Source organism: Sturnus vulgaris, chromosome 1 (assembly GCF_052056855.1).
Source record: "Sturnus vulgaris isolate bStuVul1 chromosome 1, bStuVul1.hap1, whole genome shotgun sequence".
In the NCBI taxonomy this organism is placed as follows: Eukaryota; Metazoa; Chordata; class Aves; order Passeriformes; family Sturnidae; genus Sturnus; species Sturnus vulgaris.
In genome coordinates, this window is record NC_142243.1 from 97,883,281 (window position 1) to 97,896,551 (window position 13,271).

The 13,271-nt window shown below is 37.2% G+C and overlaps 1 protein-coding gene across 8 annotated transcripts in view; it reads right to left on the reverse strand.

Moving 5' to 3' along the window:
- Positions 1–13,271, reverse strand: part of ZNF236 (zinc finger protein 236) — a 73,046-nt gene that overhangs the window by 6,759 nt on the left and 53,016 nt on the right. For 5 of the 8 annotated variants that reach the window (XM_088172349.1, XM_014875166.2, XM_088172329.1 and 2 more), the window contains 8 exons: positions 11,728–12,093; positions 9,626–9,771; positions 8,164–8,407; positions 7,300–7,479; positions 6,629–6,781; positions 5,847–6,037; positions 4,053–4,184; positions 2,629–2,826 (listed from right to left, as the gene is read on the reverse strand). In XM_088172349.1, the coding sequence (XP_088028475.1) occupies positions 2,629–2,826; positions 4,053–4,184; positions 5,847–6,037; positions 6,629–6,781; positions 7,300–7,479; positions 8,164–8,407; positions 9,626–9,771; positions 11,728–12,093 (1,610 nt within the window). Of the gene's footprint in view, positions 1–2,621; positions 2,827–4,052; positions 4,185–5,846; positions 6,038–6,628; positions 6,782–7,299; positions 7,480–8,163; positions 8,408–9,625; positions 9,772–11,727; positions 12,094–13,271 lie in introns of all 8 variants that reach the window. The other 3 variants (XM_014875164.2, XM_088172346.1, XR_015806460.1) reach the window with 2 other exon arrangements.

Here is a 13,271-nt window from a genome sequence, read left to right on the forward strand (position 1 = left end):
TATTGCTGACACAGGCCAGGAAGCCACTGGCCTCCTTGGCCACCTGGGCACACACTGGCTCATGTTCAGCCACTGTCAATCAGCAGCCCCAGGTCCTTTTCCACCAGCAGCTTTCCAGCCACTCCACCCCCCAGCCTGCAGCACTGCCTGGGGCTGTTGTGACCCAAAGGCAGGACCCAGTACTGGACTTGTTGAACCTCACACAACTGGCCCCAACCCATTGATCCAGCCTGTCCAGATCCCTCTGCAGAGCCTTCCTGCCCTCCAGCAGATCACCACTGCTGCCCAACTTGCTGTTATCTGCAAAATGACAGAGAGTGTACTCGATCCTCTTGTCCAGATTGATAAAGATCCTCTTAGCCAGATTGATAAAGATATTAAATAGAACTAGCTCCAGTACTGAGCCCTGGAGAGCACTACTCCTGACCAGCTGGATGTAATTCCATTCACCAATTCTCTGAGCCTGGACATATAGCCCAATTTTTTCCTAGCAAACAGTGAACCTGTCCGAGCCATGGAGGTCAGTTTCTCCAGGAGAAAGCTTTGCTGAAGTCCAGGTAGACAACATCCACAGCCTTTCCCTCCTACACTGAGCAAGTTCCTTGTCACAGGAAATCATGTTACCCAAGCAGGACCTGCTTTTCATAAACCCATACTGACTGTGCCTGATCTCCTAGCTGTCCTGCATGTGCCACATGACGGCGCTCAAGATGAGCTGCTCCGTAACCTTTCCTGGCACTGAGATCAGGCTGAAAGGCCTGTAGCTTTCAACATCCTACTTGCAGCCCTTGCAGATGGGCATCACAGGTGCTAAGATCCAGTCAACTGGGACCTCCCTGGTAAGCCAGCACTGCTCATCATAAATGACTGAAAGTGGCTTGGCAAGCTTTTCTGACAGATTCCTTGGTACCCTTGGGTGAATTCCATCCAGTCCTATAGACGAGTTGTGCATGTCTAAGTGGTGCAGCAGATCACTGACCATTTCCCCTACCTCTAACGAGATGGCTACGGTGCTGCACGCACCAGCACAGGGACATTTCAAATGTGCTCCAGTGTACTTGGCACGCTGGGGTGGAGCTTGAAGGGCCTCACTAGAACACGAACCCTCAAACACTGACGTGCTGCCCTCAAGCTTATCTCCAGCAAGTCTGGATCTATCCCTTCCTCCCTACAAATCTAGTTTAGATGATCTCTCGACAAGCCCTGCTAACTCCTCAGCAAAGATCTTTTTCCCCTTTTGAGACAAGTGCAGCCCAACTGCAGCAGGCCTGCTGTTGTGTAGACCAACCTATGATCAAAAACCCCTAAATTCTGCTGGTGATACCAGTCTCAGAAACAGCTATTGATCTGCCAGCTGTTCCTGCCTCTTCCTACTCCTCTCCCTGCAACTGGAAGGACAGAAGAGAAGATTACTCGTGCTTCTGATCCCTTAACAAGTTATCCCAAGCCCCTGAAGTCTCTTGTGACTGCCCTTGAACTTTTTATTGCAACTTCAATCTCTCCCTTCCTGAAAAATCCGTTATGGACAATAATCCAAGGGACATACTAGGGTAAGAAGTGATCTTGTCATATTTTTAACCTGAGCCCAGTTCTAAGAAAACAAACTGAAGAGAGACTGATTTTTGCAGTTTGTTATCATTACTTAAGAGAAACAAGTATCAAGACTCTTTTGGTTTTTTCCTGGAAAATTTCTTCTAACTCAGAGGTTAAGAGTTTTACAACAACACATTTTATGACAATTTCCAATAGTCTGCTTGATAGACATGATCACTCCAAGGGGGTGAACTTCACAAAGAGAGTATATTTCATTAAAATATTATATCAAAGTGAAAGGAAATCTATTGGAGAGCAATTTATAAATATAAAGATGATATATATGACTATAAATACATTGCCTTTGACTCAAAAAATTTCTTGCTATAAATTCTGGGAAGCTGGCAAAGTTCCAGGCAACTTACGTGTTTACTCTTTTCTTAAAGCTCTTCTTTAAGTTACTTCCTTTAAGTATGTCTCAGAGGTTAAGATACTGGCCTAAACAAAGCACTTGTCTAGTACAACCCAATATTTCTAACAGGAACGTTCTATAATCCAATTAAAAATTTAGATACACCACTAAATTTTTTTTAAAGACTTGGAAGTATTAGGTTGTTCATAATCTAGAGAAAACAGAGAAAATTCACTAGACAAAAGCAATAATATAAGGACGTTTTAAAACAAATGCTTCCTCTATCACCTGTACTCACATGACAGAGCCATCTACAAATGAAATGGTAAGACTGTAAGGCAGGTAACTTCCTGAGATACCAAAAGATCATCTGGAAATCAGGATTAGCACTGATGATATTCATATACAATAAAGTGAAATCTTTTCCTGACACTACCGCTTGCATGACAGGCATTAACATTGTTCGTTCTGTAGTCAATATATGCATTAAAATCCTCTCCACGCTCCAGAAGAGAGTTCTCTATCTGTGCACATTATCACTTAGACTCCCTCTCTCAGATGCACACCTCTCACACTGTAAAGGGAAAGGAAAGACAAAGGGCTAATAGGTACCTTTTGTTAATATGACAGAAAGTCCAAAACAAAAGGAGTTGTGAGAACAGTCAAATGTTATTACCAAATACCTTGAGATGTGTTGCCCGCTTAAAGGCCTTATTGCAGATCTGGCAAACGTGTATTCGCTCCTTGCCATGAACCTCTTTGCAGTGGTGCGTCAGCATGGTGACAGAATAAAAGGTTTGGCTACACTCAAAACACTGGTGCCCACGAGTTTCTTTTTCTGCTTGATTGCTTTTAGCCACATTAGGGGAGACTTCTGTCACCTGTAACAATTTACAAATACACTATCAGGTAATTTCATAACCACATCCACATTGATTTATTCTTCAAATCTACCTCAACATGACAAACTTCTGGAGAGTATCTGCAAGCAACTTACAGACACAAAAGAAGTCAGTTATATGTAAATATGAACTTCTATTTCATTGCTCTAAAGAATGACACATGTATGTATTTTTAGAAAACAACATTCATAATGATGACGAAATTGACTTCACACATCATAAATAGAAACTGTGTGTACCTGTATTTTTCTACATTCAGTTTTATGCTCCTGAACATCTCAGATAATCCTCAATTTACCATCAAACAAAATTCTAAGCCAAAAGCATTTTGGACAGAAAAAAATTATCTCTGATTTTGTAGAGCAAAAGAATATTTTCTATTTGTTTAACTTCTTTATTGGGGATTCTATTTTCATAAGGAAGTAAAGCTCTACCTCCAGAAGTACTGAAACACAATGAAAAATTGATAGAATTGGATGGTGGTGTGCTGCCTTATTCTTTTGTTTTAATTAGAGAGAACTACCTGGAAAAACTACTTTCTTCAGATAATTTAATACTAACTTTATAGATACAGAAGAATCCTAAGTATAATAACATAGAAAGCAACAAATGAAGTCACCATCTACCTTCCCCATTTCTCCTGTTTAAGAGGTTGCCCTACCAGGCTAGTTGAAAACATTCATTCTGCCTTCAAGAAAACTAGTCTGAACTACTTCTTCTAATCCAAAACTGTATTGCTTATGTAGGAGTTTCTATTGTGATTCAAAGGCATAAGAAGTAGCAAAGACTTTATATTGCACCATCACTGAAACAACTTGGATACAGAAAGAGAATGGAAAAAGTGGACCAATAGGTGCTATTTTTCCCCACAGCTCCAAAATTTATCTATTTTTATTATCTAAATACCAACTTACTTGGAAATTTCTGGAGTTGTCTGGGCTGAACGTGTGATTATGTGATTTGCAGAAAGAAACACATTATTAATGACATTTCATTCTCGTGTGTATGGATATATGTACGAAAGTGGTTTTTAATTCAAAACTTAAAACAGAATCTGGGTGACTAGGAAGTCAGAGAACCTCTTCCCAATATTTGTTTGGGAATGACATCAGCCTTCATGACTCAAGATAAAAATAAATTATTCCAGTATTTTTATTAAATAAAAGTCCTTTACCATGAAAGATACAGAAATGTAGAGTATCTACCTGATATGTTATTTCATCAGAGTTTGCAGGTGCTGAATGGGGTGTATGGCTCACCAGTATGACTTGCTGTGATCCTGATCCACTTTGGCTAGCAAGACTGGAATCTGTGAGTATAGCAGGGAACTGCTGACCCTGTCAGAGAGGGGAGCACAAAAAAGAAAAAAAAAAAAAAGTAACTATACTTAAAAAGCTGTATTTTAACAGTTAACTGTAGAAATGTAAGTTTTCACACCTAAACGGTACTTTTTTCTTTAGGAAGAAACATTTCAAAATCCCCAAATCCTATCTGAACAAGTGCAACTATTTTCCCTCCTTTTCTCTTTTAAATTTATATCTAACCATTTAAGGGCAATGACAGCTGTAAGGTTGTAAGACTAGATTTAGTTCCGATTAAGTTTTACCAGCCTTGCATGGAATACTGTATGTTTTATCCTTCCATTGCCTTTCTTTAACCCCTCTATTCTGCTCTCCTGCATGGTCTTCCCACAGTGTTCTTTTATTTATTCCTTCCTTTATTTAAATTTCTTGATTAAACATACTTCCAAACCCCATGAAATCATCACACAAAATCACTACTTAGGATATATGATTACTAATATCTTACTACTTCTATTCCTACACTACTTTTAACGACTTTTCAATTTCCCCAGGAAACACAATTCTTTTACATACTACCTGTCTATTCACCATGATTTCTTGCAACCAAAACTATGTTTGTATAGCTAACATAATTATTCAATATTTCAATTTCATTTATACTTGTCTTAACAGGAGGCATGGGATCTTAGAAATAAACAGCAACACCGCCAAATGTAACCACTTAAATTATTACAAAGTCTGAAATGAAACCATGCTCTGCTTTGTTATTCTCTGATAGCAGAAACCACAAACATATCCTAAAAATTATTTAAGAAATCTTTTCTTCCCTTCTCCACAGCAAAACTGCAGAGGGAACCAGGAAACTTTGCTTCATCAGTATTTACCACAGCCCATGCAAGGTAAATAGTATTTCATTTGTACAAATTTACACATTTTAACTCAGGTCAAAAAGTAAATAAAAATCAATCTAAACCTAGTTAAGTCAGGAAAATAGCAGAAACAGTCTAAGTTTTCAGATGGAAAATCGACATTGAAATGTCAACCACACACCCATTTTCACTTTGTAGTCTTTTAATTTTTTATCTCCCCACTCTGTAGATTCTATTTGCTGATATGTCTTTGACTCTTGATGACACCACAATATTCCTAAGTTATGCTATAAATGAAGCTAATAGCGAGGCTACTGGGGAGATGACAGTCCATGCAGCACCATTTTTATAAAACTTCTTATAATGCCACTTGTTATTAAAGATAGTCAACTAAATTCTGTCCTGTTACTTGCTGTGAAAAGAACTGTCACAGCTGCTGTACAACTCTCCCATTCACAAGTTGGAAAAGAAAAAATTACCATATGAAATAATGTATTTAGGAGTACTAACCTGTATTACTGAATAGTGATAATGAAGTACATAGTCTAACAAACACCAAAAACTGATCTCAAATCATGTTTGAAACAGCAGAACCTATCTGTTCATGTAAAAAACCAAACAACCCTGTAAAATTTATCTGCACTTCTGTTCAAACATTTCATATCTCTAGATGTTGTACACACACAGTTAGGAGAAAGAAGCAAAATTAACTAAACTTTCAAATATTATGTATTTACAGGACAAAATTGTTTTCCAAACAAAATCTCCAATTCCTGCTCTGTAAGACAAACATAAATTTATCTGTCAGTTCAGAAAAGCATCTTACCTGTGAAGTGATATTAAGTGTAACTGCATCAAGACCACCTGACAACATTCCCTGAGTGTCAGCAAGAGTCAAAGTGACACTACCATCTCCTCCAACTCCTGATGAAGACATTACCAAATTCTGTGCAGAAACTGCAGACTGAGATATGGGTGCTGCTGGAGGAAGGTTTGCTCCCCCTGTTGTATTAAGTTCTGGAACATACGCAAAATGGTAAGGAAAAAAAGTCTGTTACATGCATAAACACTAAACTGCAAATATATTTTAAGTGAACTTAGTTATTTCTGTTTCTCATTACTAGGATTTTCTATTGTGAAATCAACAAAATCGGTTAAACAGCTAATCAAGAACTTAAAGTTGTCAGTCAGATGATAAAATTAGAAAAATTACATTTAAATATTCACGTGCGGATACAAACATATATAGGTAGAAATTCATATACATACTTAAAATCTCAAAATTTGACTACTAGATAAAGTGATACTTTATCACTTCTGCAGCAAAGGCACCAGATTTTGTTGTTGTCCAGTTTATTGATATAATTCTTTAATACTACTCTAATTGCCTCAAAGTACTAATTTAAGACATGTCTCCTTGCTTTTATTTTTTCTTACCATGTGGAATAAAGTTCATTTAAACTGACGTAACAATTTAAAGCTTGTGAGAAAACACACAGAACACTCAAAGTTCCTGAATCATGACGTGCAAGATGATACCATTTCATTCTAATATTTACTTTTTGAACTAAAAAATATTTTCAATTAAAAACATTGCTGTATGCATACCTGGAGCATTTAGTGAAGGGCCCTGAGAAAGAAGCTGGTCATTGCTTATAGTTAATGTAGCACCTGTAGTCTGACTGCTGATGGTTGGTGCTGTCAGCCTTAAGCCAGTGTTCAGATCAGTGCTTCCAGAATTATGCTGAATAAGATCTTGGCCTGAATAGAAATAAGTCCTATCGTAACTGGAACCATCTCAGCATTATACTGCTACTGTTTTTACAACAGATCATGAAAAAATAAAAAATAGAAAATACAACCAAAACATAACATTAACTTCTACACATGCAGATTTTTATGCAGAAGTTTGACAAATTTTAACACAGATGTGATTATGCAAATCCACATACTTACATGTACAGAAATACCTGAGATTAGTAATATTTAGACAAATACGGATCTTACTTATCAAGATTCAAAGCACCAACTTGATCAATCTATAAAAATCCAGCTGTTAACTGAAGCTATAAATAAAACAGTGAACCAATCTAACATATTCTCAAAGCAAATGTGTTTGGGTTTCAAATGTGGACTTGGGGAGTATGTTTCAAAGCTGATGAATATAAGAAAAATATGCTATGGGAAAACTGTGAACTGTGCAAATCATCGTAGACTACTCTATAGGTACTTTACAAAACAGAGATTTGGTATCATTAAAGATTTTTAAAAACACAAACCAGATATTGTAAGAGTGATTTCTTGAGGACTTCCTGATGAGGTCGCAGTAGTAGAACCCGAAGCATGAGCTAGAACTTGACTCAAACTGGAATTATTTATGGTCAACATTATCTCATGCTGTCCATTTGTAGATGACACCATACCCTGTGAAGTCATGACTTGAGTAATGTCTTGTGCACCTAAAGGAAAGTGGTAGAACAAAAAAAGAAATTCCATGAACATCCGTTGGTGAAATTTTTGGAATTCAAGGAATTCCAGGAATATCCGTTGGTGGAATTGGACGTAACTTTTTAGAGCAATATTTTCTGAGCTACTATAATCAATGCAGCCAAGGGGAGATGCTAGAACTGGCAGCATAAAGCATGAATTTTTTTCACATCCAATTTATTCCTCTGTAGTTAAGATTTTCAGAATGAAGATTTTGTACTTTGCTCAAAACTATGGAAGTTCTTAAGTGTTTTCATTAGATAGAATCATAGAATGGCCATAGAATGAACTTCCACTATACGAAGATGCTCAAAACCCCATTCAACCTGGCCTTGAACATTTCCAGGGATGGGGCATCCAGCTTCTATGGGCAACCTGTTCCAGTGCCTCACCACCTTCACTGTAAAGAATTTCTAATATCTAATCTAAACGTAGTTTCTGATTCACCTTCTGAAAAAAATTGTATTAAGAAAGGGTAACAGAAAGCTGTAAAATTTGCTGAAGATGCTCAAGCAAGAACTGCAAATTTATTTTAATAAAATGAAGTGTTTGGTGCGAGTGGGGAGAGGCAGGGGGGAGACATTTTCTCGCTGTAAGTAATACCCTGAGTAAGATTAAGAAATTGAAATGACAATAAAACTACTGATAGTGCTTACCATTAGCGCTGGTTGTCAGCACAGACTCCTGCTCAGACAGGGACCCTATTGTCATGTTAGCAGATGATGTTACTGTGGGCTGCAAAGACAAGCCTGATATGGGCTGAATAACCACATTAGCTGGCACTGCATTTTCTGTTGCCTGGAGGGAGGGATTCTGTGGAGTCATGGTGGGATCTCCAGTCAGCTGTTGAGTAAGTAAATTACTCTGCTGTAATGTCTGCTGTAGGATACTTGGATCAATCTGAAAAACAAGTTTTCAGCAATCAATCTGAAGTTAACAAACTGGGTTAAATCAATATTCTTAACATAAGTCCCGAATAAATACTACATAGAGAGTGTATACGGTACTGGAAATTGATAATAAATTATTTATAATTTAAATTTAGTTTTATGTGTCTGTATATAGCCAGTCTCTAAAGTGACTATGTAACCAGTGTACTCCAATTCACTTTCTCCCCCTTCCTTCAGCAAAATGTTAGGGAAATAATGATCAGTTACATATCAGCATGCCTGGCCCTAGGTAAACACACTGCTGGTGTTCTGTACTGTCCTATTAGTGCATGTAATGCTTATTACTGTCTCCAAGCCTTTGAAAGTGAAACAGCATGGAGCAGAGAGAAGACTGATATTAGAAATTATTTAATTTTTCAGCTCCTAGGGGTCATTAAAGTCTCATTTCACAAGCCAACAGTTGTTCTCTACACTTAAAGATAAGACATTTTCCTCTTCAGACACATTTAGCAGTTGAGAAAAACAAAATGAAAATGTCTTCATTTTATGCTAAAAACTCCTTGAGCAAACGGACTATGAGCAACTCAATGCAGCTCTGCAGATGTCCCTCCCCTGACCCTGGGGTTGTACCTGGTGACCTTCAAGGGCTCCTCCGACATCAATAATTCTGTGCAACTCATCGAACATAGCCAAGTTCAAGAAAATCATTGTTTCACACATCTCAAGAACTTTTAAATGCAATCATCTCACCTCTTTCTGTCGTTTCTTTTACAAGCTCAATGGGAATTTAAATTGTGAATTCAACCATTAAAAGCTTGCAAAGTTACACAGTGCCTTATGTTTAGAAAAGAACACTGTGCAATAATTCAGGTTTGTTTCAGGGGGTGAGTGGGTGCCTTTTGGGGGTTGGGTGGGAACCTAAAGTACTTTTGAAGTGTAAAGACCAAATACAATTAAAAGGAAAAAAATATGTATTTTAAAGCAGTCTGGAAAAATCCCCTAGAGGTAAAAAAACGTGAAAAAAACGAAAATGAAAAAAAAAAAAAGAGAAAAATATCCCACTGTGCAGCTATTTTTTAAGTCTTCTAGCATCGTACAAGTGATACAGTATGTTACTAGCTCACTCAACTCAAGGGAACTCTTCCAGAATTATGTAGGCTCCTTAAACTTTCATCAGCCTTCAAAGTAATTTCACAGAATTAAAAGCAAGGAACAGTGAGCAACTTACCTGTAATGTTATGTTGTTAATACCAGTGGCATCTATTCCAGATATCTGAACATTTTGTCCAACCAGATTAGCAGCAAGTTGTAACTGTATTCCTTCAAGAGTGGCCAAGCTACCATCTGTCAAGGACACAGTTAAGTCACCTCCAGCTACCAAAGAAAACAGTTATATTGTAATGTTTTTATTTACCATTACTGACTACCTCTTTCAGCGTGCTTATTTCATAAATTAAATCAATATGAAAGCTACGTACACACACATTTATTTATGACAAGAATGGTAATTTGAAGTGTATAATTTAAATATAAAGTAATTTGATTGCCTGTTTTAAAGCTTCATAAATTCCATGTGACTTAAGGATTGCTATTTAGGCACTAGCTAGTGGCTTACAAAACAAGAATCCCTCCAGAGTAGCATTAGAAAGCTGAAGAATTTTGCTTAGATTTCCTTGGAGAGAGTGTTACACCTAAACAAAGAAGCACACACACAGGATATTTACATTGTGACTCTGAAGAGACACACAAAATTTACTCCCACATTTTGCACAGCACAGACATGGTCAAGTATCAAACCGTCAAAGTTCATCCTCCGTACTTACACAGATGAAAATAAAGGCGCATTAGCAACTGAAATCCTGAAGTCTTTAGAACTTGAAAAGGTTCTAATTTCAAAAGCTGAACAAACCATCTCCACAAAAGGTCTTGAGACAATATATGAAAGTCATCTTGTGTTTGACATACCTTCATCTCAAAACACCTTGAGTGTGATCAACCAGTTTCCTTTGGTTGATGCTTCAAAAACACCTATCCTTCCCTCTTTAGATTTATTATACTGAAGAATTCTGGTTTACAACGCACCCAAAAAATACCTGCTTTGGCCAAAAACCCACACTACTAGTCTCAATTTAATAAGGCCTCTTTCTAGCACATCTGAACAAGATAAAACACTCTTCCTCTTTCTGTTCAAAAACCCAAGCAAAGATCAATGCATTGATGTTTCATTCATCACAAGTTTACACTAACTTGTGCCTGTCAAATAATATTACTCTGAACACCAACTATTTGTTCATTTTGGACAACAGTTTAGGTCAAATCAGATAAGCTGGAATGGCCACAGTTAAATATGAGACAATAATCTGAATTTGTGAGCATACCTGCAAAATCATAGACACGTACTGAAAAAAAACCAAAGCACATAAAATCAAAGTCTCACTTTCAAAAATGAAAGACAGTCCAAGACCCACAATTTAAGTAGTATATTTAAGAGTACCAAGGCACGTCTTGTGCCTTAACACTATTCTGCTCTTAAAATTGTCCCTGTCCCAAGTTTATCTGAGCACTTACACAAACATTGGGTCAGTGTGCACTTACACAAAAAGTACCTGAAAAAAGTTAGAAATTATCAAGGATCATTCTCCAAAGGTCACTTTCTTGCAACACGAAGCATGCTGGGTATTCTATGCTAGCTGGCCTCAACAAATGGGCTGTGGTACATTTAATGTGCTAATGCAGCTGTAGTCACTGCCAATTGGTGAGACTTCATATCCTAGACACTTAATCATCTAACATACACACCTACACTACTAATTTTTATATTGCTAAAGAGCTTTCTTGCTTTGTGTTGAGGTTAGGGGTCTTTTGGTTGGTTTTCTTTTGGTGTATGTGGGTTTTTTTTCTATTTTGGAGAAATAACTACACATGTACAACAGAGCATATGCACTTAAGACACTCTTCATTATTCACATAAATAACTAGTGAAGACAAACAGAGTAACTGTTTGGCTTCTTTTCTTTTTAAATAAAACCAACAAAGTATTACCAAGAATAATACAAGTACTCCACCTATTTGTTATCTGCATTTTCTTCCTCGCTGCAGTGCAATACCACAGCAGAATTGAAAAGACTTTTAGGTGAACTGCATATATTTTTTCTTCATTCTTAAATAAGTAAATTTCTATTCATGTCACCACTGTGCATCAAACCATGAATTCAGGACAACTCTTAACTGTTTGGCAAGCATTGTTCGGCAAAACTTTCTGAACTCTAATAGAATGCAAATTTCATAACTTGATCTCCACAACATCATCACCATCCCATCCATTTTTACCTGATACTGAAGCAGGCAGGATAGCCTGGCCCACAAGTCCTTGTTGAAGTAAATTTTGATCAAACTGACTTGTCAAAACAGAGTTATTCATGATGAAAACATTAGGGTCTGTTGAGGATGAATTGAGAAGACTGACTGGTTGTAGTCCCTCAGTTGAAGTCCGTGCAACAGGCTTCCTAACTTTCTTTGTATCCGGTTTATAATGACACTGTATGTGGGTTTTTCTGCGCCCTGAAGTACGAAACCGCAAATCACAGTGTGGGCATTTGAAGGGCTTTGCTCCCGTATGCAGGCGCATGTGGACTTTTAGACTGCCCTTTGTAGAAAAAGAATTGCTGCACACGTGACAACAGAAGAGCTTCTGACCTAGAAAAGTTTAAAAACCAGAAAGATAAGTGATTAAACCTCTAAAAAGATTGACAGAACTAAATAATCCATTTAACAAACCCCATTAACAGACACTAAACTAATTTGAACAGAATAAATTTGAAATAATTGGACTTTATTATTTGGCTGCTTTTCAAATGAATTAAGATTCTCAATGAAAGGCATATTAACTTTTTCCTTTCACTAAAATTCCATACGCTTTTAAAGCTTTCAGGCAGAAGCTTATTTGGTCACCTTCATGCCTCTGTTGTCCTCCTCATCTCATGTTCCTGACTAATCCACTGTTTCAACTATACAGCTCATAAACTGGAGAATTAAAAGTTTCATCTTGACCTCTTCAGCATTTGGCTCCTACTTACTTTGCCACTCATTTCCTTTTTAATTCCAGCAGCTTTATTCTTCTGTTTCAATACTGCCTCAACTAACCAGTATTAATGGATAACAAGTAGGAAATTATTAAAATTAAGTGAGATAGCATTCCAAAACAAAATATAAATCCCATAAAGTAATCCAGAAGTACAGAAATCTGGTCTATACATATACAGACCTCTTTGTCTCTCCTTTCAGAGTGTGTAACATCTGAAAAATATCCTTGATCTCAAACGGAATTTTTAATGTACTACAAGTCACAGCAAGCTACAGAGTTTATTCCTTTAACCATATGCACAGCTGTACAATTCACAAAAAGCATAATGTAACTATCTGGCAGCAAACATGCCACTGCAGCTGAAAACCCACTATAATTCCTGAAATTACCAGGCCTTCCAGCACAAGATTGCTTCCTAGCTAAACAAGGGAAAGAAACTAATGCATTTGGTAAGGAAATCACAAGAGCAATATGTGCCTATCATTCCTGCTTTTGAGTTCCAGTTTCCATTGACACATAAGAATCGCTCATCAATTTCCTGAATTACAATTCAGCCTACTGCAAATTACAAAACCCTGCTACACTGTTGTCACTTCTTGTTCAACAAAACTAAGTAAACCTCTGACTATATTCTGTTTCAAAAAACGGAGAAGAAAGAGCCCAGTAACATGAACCAGTAAAACAATGGGAATCTGGGCTGCAGCAAAGTCATCTACCACATTCACAGTACCACAAAGGAAGTCATCCAGCAGTTTTCCCCACTAAATAAAAAAATCTCCACCTACTGGGA